Source organism: Bubalus kerabau, chromosome X (genome assembly GCF_029407905.1).
Source record: "Bubalus kerabau isolate K-KA32 ecotype Philippines breed swamp buffalo chromosome X, PCC_UOA_SB_1v2, whole genome shotgun sequence".
Lineage (NCBI taxonomy): Eukaryota > Metazoa > Chordata > Mammalia > Artiodactyla > Bovidae > Bubalus > Bubalus kerabau.
In genome coordinates, this window is record NC_073647.1 from 25,624,135 (window position 1) to 25,639,428 (window position 15,294).

The following is a 15,294-nucleotide window of genomic DNA, read 5'->3' on the forward strand; positions in this document are numbered from 1 at the left end:
ATACTCCACAAAAGCAGCTGATTTTAGTTAGCAGAGTGAAGATGCACAAAAGAGCTTCATAAAATGGGATCAGACTTTGTAAAAATGTAGCAGTTGGGTTTCCAAAAACATCCATAATCTAGATGGGGGTTTTTCATAGGCCTCAGCAACATATACCTACTTTCTGCCTAACTTGTATTAGTCTTTTTGATCCAGAGGAAATGTCCAGCATATGTATTGACAGTTCAGCCTTGATCATTTTTAAATTGTATTTTTACAGACAAAGCTGAGACAATCAATCTGGTTACACGCTTGATCCCAATTCATACAGATAAGGCATTTTAGGCAAAACTACAGAATATTTTAGTAAGAACTATATGACAAATTATATACTTCAGGGAAATAAATCTCTACCTATCCATCTACCATTCTAATTTTTCTTCATAGGCTCTTGACAACAAATACAAGTTTTTTTTTTTCTAGTATGAAACTGTATGCATTATGCATGAAATAGACCAAAGTTGGGTATTTCTCACGTTTTAGTAGAGCTTTTGGATTTCAAATTAACACTTTCCTTTCTGAAGTAGAAAGGAAAATTGTAAGAACTTTTCTAATGGTGATTTCTATTTTTCTCTTCTGTAAAAATCCAGAGTAATAAACCCTACCAATAACTGTAGCATATTTTCTTGTGCAAAATGAAATGGAAAACTGTGATGTAAAAAAGTAAAGCAACAGAGAACGTACTACATCTTTGAAAGAATTTAAAGGTAGATCTCATTGGTTAATATCGCATGCTAAAATGTTACATTGAAAAGTTTTCTCAGGAGTAAATATGAAAATAAAATATTGTACTGTTTGACAAATAAGCTGAACTGAAAAAAAAGGAAAGATAAAGCATACAAATATATATGTTTGAGTATTGCCTATAGGGTTATTTTCATTAGAATGATTATACACATTCAATCTGAAATAATAAAATTATATTGCAACACAATTACATTGAACCCCTTTATAGTTTTTTTTTTTTTCACTCTGGGAAAGAAACTGCATTCCCAGCTGTTTCTCAACTCCTGTTATTTAAAGAAGTAAACCTTTTGTTCTTAAAACTTACTTAGTTCCTTCTAATTCTGTTGATGGACATCCATTTCTACTGCCTTATTTTATGTTAATATCTAACAAAGGAATGCTGTTAGCCTCCTGCCAGTAAAGGCCCCGCCTCCTTTGTTGGGAGGGTGGAGAGGAGGGGGGGTTCTTTTTTAGCCTTTTACTTTACAGAAGACGTTAAACTTCCTCTCTCCCCATCTAGTCAAGAAGAGAATTTCTGCATGAGCTAAAAATTCCTAGGAAAAGGCTATAGCCCCCAAGTGTGGAAGGTGGTTCTTAGCTGTCAATTCCCTTTTGTTATTCGCTCAAATGGAATTATGAAATGTTCGTGGCTTTGTGGGGCAGAACGCATTTCTCCCGAGCAAATGCAAATGCATTAGGTGTGCCCAGGTAATTTGAAATGCTCATGCTGGCAGCTTTTCTGCATGAGTAAAGCTGTTTAATTAATGCATTTTCCCCTTCCTTCTGATTAGTTGATTCTGATTTTCTTTGAATAAATTAAACTCTCTGTAATATGCTTCCTATAGCTTCTTGGGCTACCCAAGGCCTGATACCTCCCACCAGGAGGGCAGATGCAAAGAAATGAAATGATTCCTCTGCATATTTCTCACAGAGATTTCTCTCCTATACAAAAGACTCTGATTTTCCTTGTACCATGGCTCGGATGAGTGATGGTTCAAAGAGAATCTCAGGGTTTCTGTTGATGTTGCTCATTGATACTAGTCCTTCCCACTTGAATCCCGGAAATGGGTGGTGGTTCCGTTTAGTTTTGTTTTATTGAGATTTGGGGAGTAAACATTCAGTGAGGTAGGAAAGAAGTGGCCTAAACACTTTCCCTAATAACAGTGCTCAAGTTAACTGTCACTGCTTAGTACTCATGCCAGCTTCTATACTTGGCGTGGGGTTAAAATTTTTTCGCAAGTGTCATAGGTTTCTAAAGGAAACCTTTGATTTGTAAAAATAATTTATTTGCATCAGAAAGGCAGAGTAAAAAAAAAAAAAGAAAGAAAGGCAGAGTAGCCATAGAAAGAAGGCTAGGCCAGGATTGGGAAGGACTGTGTTTAAAACCCTAACTGCCACTAACCAGTTTTGGTCAAATCAAGGTCTTGTAAAGGCCCTAATCTCTTAAATGGGAACTTCCCAGCCCCTGTATCCTCAATATCCTTACAGGATACACATACTGAGAGTTGATATAAGGTCCCAAACTGCTGTCCCATCTTAGGTTTTTGCTTTTATAACCACAAGAGAAGTCCCTTAAGAGAATGTTCTTGTTCTTTTGCCCTACTCCATGTGGCCACACTGCAGAGGTAATACAATTATGTTCTTGAGAAAATTATTAATAAGTGTAATGATAATATTTTGTAGCTCTTTTCTCCTAGATACTTGAGACTTGTCAGCCATCTTTTTTAGATCAGTTTTTGTGTATTTATGTCTTTAACAGATCCCTTGACTTCATTTTTAACACTTTTGTCAAGGAACATTGAAAGTTAATGCCAAAGAGACCCAGGTTTGATTCCAGGCTCGGGAAGATCCCTTGGAGGAGGGTATGGCAATTCATTCCAGTATTCTTGCCTGGAGAATCCCACGGACAGAGTAACCATTGGGTCGAAAATATTGGACACAACTGAACTGACTTAGCATGCATGTACTGTTACAATCAGATTCTCAATTTTTTATTAATACATTTTACCCACCTCCATTGTTCACTTAATAAATCCAGTAACTCTAAATCAGGGCTAATTGACATACTTTGCAGAAACAGTTATAGCTCACTTTATACTTCAGAAGTGTTGGAGAAGTTCTGTATGATTAAGAATAGGTCAAGAGGGCAACAATATTTTGATACTGACCTTTGTAATTATGTTAAAATCCTTTATGTTATTAATGGCTTTCTTTGAGGTCTCTTTTGACTCAAAGTAGTTAATGAATTAAATGTAGTAGTAGTGTTAAAGTAGACTAGTTAATTGCCAAATTCAGACTGAAATTGAAGAAAGTGGAGAAAACCACTAGACCATTCAGGTATGACCTAAATAAAATCCCTTATGACTATACAGTGGAAGTGAGAAATAGATTTAAGAGACTAGATCTGATAGACAGAGTGCCTGATGAACTAGGGGTGGAGGTTCGTGACACTGTACAGGAGACAGGAATCAAGACCATCCCCAAGAAAAAGAAATGCAAAAAAGCAAAATGGCTGTCTGAGGAGGCCTTACAAATAGCTGTGATAAGAAGGAAAGCGAAAAGCAAAGGAGAAAAGGAAACATATACCCATTTGAATGCAGAGTTGCGAAGAGTAGCAAGGAGAGATAAGCAAGCCTTCGTCAGCGATCAATGCAAAGAAATAGAGGAAAACAATAGAATGGGAAAGACTAGAGATCTCTTCAAGAAAATTAGAGATACCAAGGGAACATTTCATGCAAAAATGGGCACAATAAAGGACAGAAACGGTATGGACCTAACAGAAGCAGAAGATATTAAGAAGAGGTGGCAAGAATACACAGAAGAACTGTACAAAAAAGAGCTTCACGACCCAGATAATCATGATGATGTGATCACTGACCTAGAGCCAGACATCCTGGAATGTGAAGTCAAGTGGGCCTTAGGAAGCATCACTACGAACAAAGCTAGTGGAGGTGATGGAATTCCAGTTGAGTGATTTCAAATCCTGAAAGATGATGCTGTGAAAGTGCTGCACTCAATATGCCAGCACATTTGGAAAACTCAGCAGTGGCCACAGGACTGGAAAAGGTCAGTTTTCATTCCAATCCCAAAGAAAGGCAATGCCAAAGAATGCTCAAACTACTGCACAATTGCACTCATCTCACACACTAGTAAAATAATGCTCAAAATTCTCCAAGCCAGGCTTCAGCAGTACGTGAACCATGAAATTCCAGATGTTCAAGCTGGTTTTAGAAAAGGCAGAGGAACCAGAGATCAAATTGCCAACATCTGCTGGATCATGGAAAAAGCAAGAGAGTTCCAGAAAAACATCTACTTCTGCTTTATTGACTATGCCAAAACTTTTGACTGTGTGGATCACACTAAACTGTGGGAAATTCTGAAAGAGATGGGCATACCAGACCACCTGACCTGCCTCTTGAGAAATTTGTATGCAGGTCAGGAAGCAACAGTTAGAACTGGACATGGAACAATAGACTGGTTCCAAATAGGAAAAGGAGTATGTCGAGGCTGTATATTGTTACCCTGCTTATTTAACTTATATGCAGAGTACATCATGAGAAATCCTGGGCTGGAAGAAGCACAAGCTGGAATCAAGATTGCCGGGAGAAATATCAATAACCTCAGATATGCAGATGACACCACCCTTATGGCAGAAAGCGAAGAAGAACTAAAGGCCCTCTTGATGAAAGTGAAAGAGGAGAGTGAAAAAGTTGGCTTAAAACTCAACAATCAGAAAACGAAGATCATGGCATCCGGTCCCATCACTTCATGGGAAATAGATGGGGAAACAGTGGAAACAGTGGCTGTCTTTATTTTTCTGGGCTCCAAAATCACTGCAGATGGTGATTGCAGCCATGAAATTAAAAGACGCTTACTCCTTGGAAGGAAAGTTATGACCAATATAGACAGCATATTAAAAAGCAGAGACATTACTTTGTCAACAAAGGTCCATCTAGTCAAGGCTATGGTTTTTCCAGTAGTCATATATGGATGTGAGAGTTGGACTCTGAAGAAAGCTGAGCACCGAAGAATTGATGCTTTTGAACTGTGGTGTTGGAGAAGACTCTTGAGAGTCCCTTGGATGGCAAGGAGTTCCAACCAGTCCATCCTAAAGGAGATCAGTCCTGGGTGTTCATTGGAAGGACTGATACTAAAGCTGAAACTCCAATACTTTGGCCACCTGATATGAAGAGGTGACTCATTTGAAAAGACCCTGATGCTGGGAAAGATTGGGGGCAGGAGGAGAAGGGGACAAAGGATGAGATGGTTGGATGGCATGACTGACTCGATGGACATGCGTTTGGGTGAACTCTGGGAGTTGGTGATGGACAGAGAGGCCTGGCATGCTGCGATTCATGGGGTTGCAAAGAGTTGGACACGACTGAGTGACTGAACTGAACTGAGTTTGATTAAGAAGACATCCCACTCCTTTATGTAATACTTTGAAATGTGTATGCAGCTGGTTTTTTCTTAAATTTTTATTGTGAAATAATTCCAAACTTACATTCAAGTTGCAAGTATAGTACCAACAGGTCCATATACTTTTCATTTAGATTCCCTAATTATTTATATCATTTTATCATTCTCTATTTATTATTATTACTATTTTTTTGGTTGTACCACGAGCTTGCAGGATCTTAGTTCCCCTGACCAGGGATTGAAACTGCATGCATGGATAGTCAGGGAACTCCCTCATTCTCTCTTTTAAAAAAATATGTTTTATTACTTTTTTCCAAACTAATCTTAAGTTGTAAACATGATAGGCCCATTGCTCCCAAATAGTTCAGTGTGTATTTCATAAAAAAGACATAGATACTTTCATATATAATCAGTGCTACCATCAAAATCAGAAAATGGACATTTTTAAAATACTTCCATCTAACCCACAGACTCTATTTGTTTCTTGGGTGTCTTTTTGGTGATTTTGTTTTGTTTTTGTTGGAGTATAGTTGCCTTACAAAGCTGTGTTAGTTTCAGGTGTACCACAAACTCCATTTGAATTTCACCAATGGTACAATAATGTTTTTTATAGCAATCAGTTAGTTAATAAATAAAATACACTTTTTCTTCTGGTCCAGGATCCAATCCAAGATTATGTGTTATACTTAGCTGTCACATCTTTTTAGTTTTGCTCAATCTAGAACATTTTTTCAGTTTTTCCTTGTCTTTCATGACTTAGACCTTTTTAGAGTACAGGTCATTTGTTTTGTAGACTGTCTCTCAATATGGGCTGTTTGATATTTCCTTATGAGTAGATCCACTTATGAATTCTGGGGCAAAAATATAATAGAAGTAATGTCACATTTTTCTCAGTTTATCATATCAGGAGGTACATTAAATTGTCCTATTACTAGTGATGTTACCTTTAATCACTTGTTAAGGTGATATCTATCAGATTTCTTTACTAAAAAGTTACTATTTTCCCTTTGTTATAAATGAATATTTTGTGGGGAGATACTTTGAGACTATGTAAATATTCTATTTCAATGATGATTTTCTAATTCTACCCTTTATTAGTTAGCATTCTTCTATAAGGAGCAGCTTTCTTTTCTTCTCTATTTATTTATAAAAATATGGTATAAAAATATGAATTTCTATTTTACAAACAATTATATGTTGCTATAGGAACTAAAAAGCCTCTTGATGAAAGTGAAAGTGGAGAGTGAAAAAGTTGGCTTAAAGCTCAACATTCAGAAAACGAAGATCATGGCATCCAGTCCCATCACTTCATGGGAAATAGATGGGGAAACAGTGGAAACAGTGTCAGACTTTATTTTTCTGGGCTCCAAAATCACTGCAGATGGTGACTGCAGCCATGAAATTAAAAGACGCTTACTCCTTGGAAGGAAAGTTATGACCAACCTAGATAGCATATTGAAAAGCAGAGACGTTACTTTGCCAACAAAGGTTTGTCTAGTCAAGGCTATGGTTTTTCGTGTGGTCATGTATGGATGTGAGAGTTGGACTGTGAAGAAGGCTGAGCACCGAAGAATTGATGCTTTTGAACTGTGGTGTTGGAGAAGACTCTTGAGAGTCCCTTGGACTGCAAGGAGATCCAACCAGTCCATTCTGAAGGAGATCAGCCCTGGGATTTCTTTGGAAGGAATGATGCTAAAGCTGAAACTCCAGTACTTTGGCCACCTCATGCGAAGAGTTGACTCATTGGAAAAGATTCTGATGCTGGGAGGGATTGGGGGCAAGAGGAGAAGGGGACGACAGAGGATGAGATGGCTGGAAGGCATCACTGACTCAATGGACACGAGTCTGAGTGAACTCCGGGAGTTGGTGATGGACAGGGAGGCCTGGCATGCTGGGATTCATGGGGTCGCAAAGAGTCGGACACGACTGAGTGACTGATCTGATCTGATCTGATCATTATTTTGATGTTCAAATTTTCTCAGATTTTGTCAATGAGAACCACTTCAGGGTAGTTCCTATGTCCTTTTGACACGCCCTTGTCATTTTGGGGATACTTTCTTACTTTCTGGCATAATAAGATATCCCAGACTCATCTTGTCTTTTTCCTTTTCCTGGGTCTACAATCAGCCCTTTCTCTCCATTTACTGGAGAATAATATTTAAAGCACCAAGATCTGGGAACTAGGTATGTTCACTGATGCTAAGATGTTAATGTTGCTAGGCTCCCACAGTGGACAGAGATAGAAAATTTTATATATATAATAAGTAGTAGCAGATTTACCATAAAGCAAATTAGAAATAAACATCAAGGCCCATCATTTACATGGTTCCCTCCCAAGGCAATATGTTCATATGGTCATATATTTTTGCAGAATTTGAAAATAATTAAGACACTCTCTTTCCGTTTTGACTTCTCCATCATACCTGCCTTTTTGTAGAGTGGCATTTGAGAGGCTGCAGGTATTATGGGGGTTGGGCTAAGGGGGAGTTACAGTGGGAATATATTTTTTAAAACCATTTTACTGAGATCTGATTTTACTGACACACAAAAAGCTATCCATATTTAATGTGTACAGCTTGATGAGTTTACAAGTAAGTACATACCCATGAAACCATTACCACAATCTGTGTCTTACACATATTCATCACCTCCAAAAGTTCCCTCCTCCTTTCTTTTTTGTTTATGAGGCTGATGATGACCATAAAAACACCTAATATAAGATCTACCTTAACAAGTATTTTAGTACACAGTATATGGTATTTTTAGCTATAGACACTATGCTGAAGTAGTAGATATCTAGGGCGTACTCATTTTATATGACCGCAACTTTGCGGAAGTGAGGCTACTTTTAGTTGGGGTTAATGTCATATGTTTATGCTGTTTGCAGTCACCTGGGATTATAATTATAACTACCTAGAAGGCATAGGAATAGTTTGCATTACTACTCACTGTGCCATCTCACCTGGCACCATGGCATGAAAACGCAGGCTCAGAAGTCATATCATGATTTGAATGTGTAACCCATGATATGAATGATCACTTGGCAGTATGTGATTCATACAGGAGAAGTAAGGTTGAAATCTACACAACTAGAAGCTAATCTGTAGAAAATTCTCCCAGATCTTACAGGTCATGTATGAGAGAAACTTGACAGAATTTTCTTATTTTCATTAAAAAACTGTAAATTTACAGTTATATGATATTAATAATGAAGATTTGTGTTGATGAACAAAACTTTTCAAAATTATCAATAATAATAAAAACAAAATTTGAACCATCATGCTAGACAGAGGAAAGATTGAATTATCTTTCTGTTTTCTTCATGGAAATTTATATTATCAATATAAAATCTTTGTCATGTGAAAAGATGATCAAAGAGTATGCAGCTTTAAAAGTGGGAAATTGTAGATATGTCATGCAGTTAACATAAACAGCATGTTATTTTTATGGATTTTGTAATGTTAGTGCTATTTCAGCTTTTACAAATTTATGATTTGTTGTGATGTCTAAATTCTAAGTAAATATTTAATTACTCAATTTTGTATTGACATTTTTGGGTATTTTTTGTATTGACATCTTTTTCTTAAGATAGCCCTGCAAGTGCAAGTAAGTGCAAGTGTTAGTTGTTCAGTCACGTCTGACTCTGCGAACCCGTGGAACGTAGCCCACCAGGCTCCTTTGTCCATGGGATTCTCCAGGTAAGAATACTGGAGTGGGCTGCCATGCTCTCCTCCAGGGGATCTTCCTGACCCAGGGATCGAACCCAGGTCTCCTGCATTGCAGGCGGATTCTTTACCCTCTGAGCCACCAGGGAACCCCCCAAAATAGCCCTACAAATTGTGTAAACTGTAAGGTTCAGAAAACCTAGATGGACATCTGATAACATGGCAGGAGGTAGATATTCAACAGATATTTCTTGAGGGAGTGAAGGAGTGAAGAAAGCATAGGTTTAGGCAATCTTCCTGGGTACAGAAGGCATTGAGGGGAAATGCCAGTCAGTTTGCAGCTGGGTCAGGGGGTGGCAACTACAGGCGAAGGGAGTCTTAGCTTGAGATCTCTGGTGGATGGGGAACTGTGCCTATGTAGGGGTTATTGCCTCCTTACCACCTTGTTAAGAGGCTTTGGAGATATCTGAGTTAGGTGAGAAGTGGGGAATGATTTTGCAGGGGTACACAGTAGGGGAGAATCCATACTCTGGATCCATTCTCTTGTCCTGGCTATTATCTCTACCTTTGGTAATGAGGTTTCTGCCAGGAAAATATGGGTCTGACTCATAGTTTCTTTGTTAATAGGGACATCACCATATGATTTTTTCCAAATAGTGAATTACAATAAAAGGACATCCATTTCTAGTTATTTGCAGTTTCAACAGAGAAAAATAAAGGCCCCAAATTTTACACTATTCTGAGCTCACAGAGACAGGAGAGAAACTAGCGATACTATGGAAAATGGATTCATAAATCATTATCTTTTTTTTATTTGCAATTAAACCATACCTGTGATAATATTGAGAACAAATAATTTGATTTGGGTTTTGATCTTTTCAAAGTCAGTCATGTTTGCCTCTATTTTTTTCAGGTGGATTGTTTGGAGTATTTAAAGTCCTCCAAGGGAAAACAACAAAAAACTAGGTAAAAGCCTTGCATCTTCATTATCAAATCACTTAATTTATTTTTCAAATATCCATAGATACGAAGTAGTCCACAAACAATCAGCCTTTATCCAGACACAGTGAAGACAAAGAAAATGTTGTTTTCCATAGAAGGTAAAATGGAAGGTTGCAAAGGATAAGACATTATGTTTCACTAATTATAATTTTTGGATAAAATGAATCATGAAATCATCGTATATGTATTATTTAGCACTAGGTTATCAATCTGGAGAAGGCAATGGTGATCCACTCAAGTACTCTTGCCTGGAAAATCCTATGGACTGTGCCTGGTAGGCTGCAGTCCATGGGGTCACTAAGAGTCGGACACGACTGAGTGACTTCACTTTCACTTTTCACTTTCATGCATTGGAGAAGGAAATGGCAACCCACTCCAGTGTTCTTGACTGGAGAATCCCAGGGACGGGGGAGCCTGGTGGGCTGCTATCTATGGGGTCGCACAGAGTCGGACACAACTGAAGTGACTTAGCAACAGCAGCAGCAGCAGCAGGTTACCAATCACTGTGTATTTTTAAATTATAAAAATGCTTCATTGGGACAATTGAAATAAACACAAGGAACACAGATATCTCCCTTTTACATTTGAAATATGTGTAAATGAAAAGGTGATATAAAAATATCTAGGACAATTTTGATTTAAAAAAAAACCCATCCATAATCCCTGTGACCTATGAGTAATATTTTAATTTTTGTCTATTATTTTTGAAAACTTTTTATTCATATGCATCAATTTCTAGATCATTGCAATCATTATGTATCTATTATTTTATAGTTTGAAATTTTCACTTGGTATTCTGTGTTAAATATACATGCTACCATGTTTCCACAGTCTTCAAAATGATCCTATTAATGACTGGGTAACCTCCCAGTGAGTAAATGTATCCTTCTTTATTAAGTCATTCTCCTGTGGTGGTGAGTGGTAGGTAATGTGAGCTCTCAGAATGGTGTGTCCCCTTCTCCTGTGGAAGGAAGAGAGGAGGGTGGGGTAGGAAAAATTAAACATAGTGAGAAAATTATTATATTATGACTCAAATTGATTTCTCCCTATTATAAAAGTAATATATGCTAGTTATGGAAAAAGTAAGAAATCCAAGTGTATATTAATAGGAAAATAAAAATCACCTATAATGTGGCTGCTTGGTGGTCATCCTAACTCCAACAGAAAGAATGGCCAAGTCTTGATTATTCAGGAGTGGCTGCATTTCAGACCATCACTTTTTCAATAAACCACAGAAGGGAACAAAAGCTAGTCTTGTCATTTTTTAGACATATTTCATTTACACGCCAAACACCCCCCACCCTCACCTCCTGGTGTTTGGGATAGGGTTTGAATATTTTCAGAAATTACAACTACTCCCAAAGCATGAATATTTATTAACCATTAAGATGAATGAAAAAGGAAAATAGAAAGCCTTAATAATTCTCGGGAGAGAGGGGCATAAATTCTGAAAAACTAATTTTTTTAAAAAAGGTTAAAACTACTGGATTTATATTTGGAATAAGAGTTCCACTTCCTAAAGGAACTTCATTGAAGGGAACAATCCTCTTTTATTAAAAAAATTTTTTTTTATTGAAGTATAACTGATTTTAAATGTGTTGGTTTCAGGTGTACAGCAAAGTAATTCAGTTAAACATATATATTTCATACATATAATGCATATATATTCTTTTTTCAGATTCTTTCCTCATATAGGTTATTATATAATATTGAGTGAGTTCCTTGTGGTATACAGTAGAACCTTGTTGTTTATCTATTTTATATGCAGTAGTATGTATATGTTATTCTCAAATTCCTAACTTATCCCTTCCCCCTCCAAATGCTCACTAGCCCCTTTATATAAATAAAGTAACCATAACTTTATTTTCTATGTCTGTGAGTCTGTTTTATAAAAATGTTCATTTGTATCATCTTTTTTAGATTTCACATGAGTGATATCATATAATATTTGTCTCTCTCTCTGATTTACCTCCAGAAAAGGCAATGGCACCCCACTCCAGTACTCTTGCCTGGAAAATCCCATGGACGGAGGAGCCTGGTAGGCTGCAGTCCATGGGGTCACTAAGAGTTGGACACGACTGAGTGACTTCACTTTCTCTTTTCACTTTCATGCATTGGAGAAGGAAATGGTAACCCACTCCAGTGTTCTTGCCTGGAGAATCCCAGGGATGGGGGAGCCTGGTGGGCTGCCGTCTATGGGGTCGCACAGAGTAGGACACGACTGAAGTGACTTAGCTGACTTACCTCAGTTCAGTTCAGTTCAGTCGCTCAGTCATGTCCGACTCTTTGTGATCCCATGAATTGCAGCACACCAGGCCTCCCTGTCCATCACCAACTCCCGGAGTTCACTCAGACTCATGTCCATCGAGTTAGTGATGCCATCCAGCCATCTCATCCTCTGTCGTCCCTTTCTCCTCCTGCCCCGAATCCCTCCCAGTATCAGAGTCTTTTCCAATGAGTCAACTCTTTGCATAAGGTGGCCAAAGTATTGGAGTTTCAGCTTTAGCATCAGTCCTTCCAAAGAAATCCCAGGGCTGATCTCCTTTAGAATGGACTGGTTGGATCTCCTTGCAGTCCAAGGGACTCTCAAGAGTTTTCTCCAACACCACAGTTCAAAAGCATCAATTCTTCGGTGCTCAGCCTTCTTCACAGTCCAACTCTCACATCCATACATGACCACAGGAAAAAAAACCATAGCCTTGACTAGATGGACCTTTGTTGGCAAAGTGATGTCTCTGCTTTTGAATATGCTATCTAGGTTGGCCATAACTTTCCTTCCAAGGAGTAAGCGTCTTTGATTTCATGGCTGCAGTCACCATCTGCAGTGATTCTGGAGCCCAGAAAAATAAAGTCTGACACTGTTTCCCCATCTATTTCCCATGAAGTGATGGGACCCGATGCCATGATCTTCGTTTTCTGAATGTTGAGCTTTAAGCCAACTTTTTCACTCTCCACTTTCACTTTCATCTAGAGGCTTTTTAGTTCGTCTTCACTTTCTGCCATAAGGCTGGTGTCATCTGCCTATCTGAGGTTATTGATATTTCTAAACTCTAGGTCCATCCATGTTGCTAGAAATGGCATTATTTAACTCTTTTTTATGGCTGAATAATACTCCATTGTATATACATATGCCACATCATTTTTTATACATTCCTCTTGTCAATGGACAGTTACATTGTTTCCGTGTCTTGGCTATTGCAAATGAACATTGGGGTGCCTGTATATTTTCAAATTATTATTTTCTCTGAATATATACCAAGGAGTGGGATCGCAGGATCATACAGTAGCTCTATTTTTAGTTTTTTAAGGAGCCTCCATACTGTTCTCCATGGTGGCTGTACCAATTCTCATTCCTACCAAATGTGTAGGAGGGTTCCCTTTTCTCCACACCCTCTCCTAATATTGACCATTCTGACTGGTTGTGAGGTGATACCTCATTGTAGTTTTAATTTGTATTTCTCTAATAATTAGCAACGTTGAGCATCTTTTTACGTGCCTGTTGTCCACCTGTACATCTTCTTCGGAGCAAGGTTTATTTAGAGCTTCTGCCCATCTTTTGATTGAAGGACAACCCTCTTTAAATGGCTGAGTTGCATATACCTTATGAGCCAAACTTACCTTTCAACTTTTCTTTTTTTTTTTTTCTTTTTTCTTTTTATTTATTTATTTATTTTATTTTTAAACTTTACAATATTGTATTGGTTTTGCCATACATCAACATGAATCTGCCATGGGTGTACACGTGTTCCCCATCCTGAACCCCCCTTCCACCTCCCTCCCTGTACCATCCCTCTGGGTCATCCCAGTGTACCAGCCCCAAGCTTCCTGTATCCTGCATCAAACCTGGACTGGCGATTCATTTCTTATATGATATTATACATGTTTCAATGCCATTCTCCCAAATCATCCCACCCTCTCCCTCTCCCACAGAGTCCAAAAGACTGTTCTATACATCTGTGTCTCTTTTGCTGTCTCGCATACAGGGTTATCATTACCATCTTTCTAAATTCCATATATATGCGTTAGTATACTGTATTGGTGTTTTTCTTTTTTTTTTTTTAATTGTTTAGTTTTTATTTCATAATCATAAATTTAACTTTGCAATCCAGCTAAACTTGGAGGGGGATAAGGAAAATATGGAACCCAAAGAACTGTAGCAAGAGCACAAAGATTATAGGATATTTCAAGCAGATGGGGTGAAGGGGTGCTCTCCTGGGCTACAGAAGGAATGGTCTGGTGCTTAAGTAAAACACAAGTCAAATTTATTAGATTTGTCCACAGTCAGCAATGGTGATCTTCTTGCTGGTCTTGCCATTCCTGGACCCAAAGCGCTCCATGGCTTCCACAATATTCATGCCCTCTTTCACCTTGCCAAAGACCACATGCTTGCCATCCAACCACTCAGTCTTGGCAGTGCAGATGAAAAACTGGGAACCATTTGTGTTGGGGCCAGCATTTGCCATGGACAAGATGCCAGGACCTGTATGCTTCAGAATGAAATTCTCATCATCAAATTTCTCGCCATAGATGGACTTGCCACCAGTACCATTATGGCATGTGAAGTTACCACCCTGGCACATAAATCCCAGAATTATTCTGTGAAAGCAGGAACCTTTATAACCAAATCCTTTCTCTCCAGTGCTCAGAGCACGAAAGTTTTCTGCTGTCTTTGGAACTTTGTCTGCAAACAGCTCAAAAGAGACGCGGCCCAAGGGCTCGCCGTCGACAGCGATGTCGAAGAACACGGTGGGGTTGACCATGGCTAGCAGCAAAGGAAGCTCCGGGGTGGCGGCGTCTGCAAGGCCTGTATTGGTGTTTTTCTTTCTGGCTTACTTTACTCTGTATAATCGGCTCCAGTTTCATCCACCTCATTAGAACTGATTCAAATATATTCTTTTTAATGGCTGAGTAATACTCCATTGTGTGTATGTACCACAGCTTTCTTATCCATTCATCTGCTGATGGACATCTAGGTTGCTTCCATGTCCTGGCTATTATAAACAGTGCTGCGATGAACATTGGGGGTACATGTGTCTCTTTCAATTCTGGTTTCCTCGGTGTGTATGCCCAGTAGTGGGATTGCTGGGTCATAAGGCAGTTCTATTTCCAGTTTTTTAAGGAATCTCCACACTCAACCCACTCAGCTTTTCAGTGCAAGTCTCTCCTTGAGGCTGGGCAGAGAATTCTTATGAACTGTTGGCATGTGGGTGGAACAGTTCTTCACTGTAAGCTGCTTACTGCAAGGCATTTAGCACTGGCTTCTGTTTATTAATGCTAGAAGTGTCCCTTGTTCTGACAAAAATGCTCTGTCTCCATTTCTACAGGTCCCCTCAGGATTGGTGGGGTCAACTTTGGTTGCAGGCTACAGCTTTGGTTTTTAAAATACTAGACAAGGTGCACATATCTTGATGGGCAGCTGTAAATTGAGCAAGTTCTAATCTTT

The 15,294-nt window shown here is 38.5% G+C and overlaps 1 protein-coding gene across 1 annotated transcript; it reads right to left on the bottom strand.

The window, feature by feature from the left end:
- Positions 1-13,892: 13,892 nt before the first annotated feature.
- Positions 13,893-14,650, bottom strand: LOC129638561 (peptidyl-prolyl cis-trans isomerase A-like). Its single transcript, XM_055563085.1, has one exon. The coding sequence runs from the start codon at positions 14,609-14,611 to the stop codon at positions 14,117-14,119; it is 495 nt and encodes a 164-aa protein (XP_055419060.1). The 5' UTR covers positions 14,612-14,650; the 3' UTR covers positions 13,893-14,116.
- Positions 14,651-15,294: the final 644 nt, after the last annotated feature.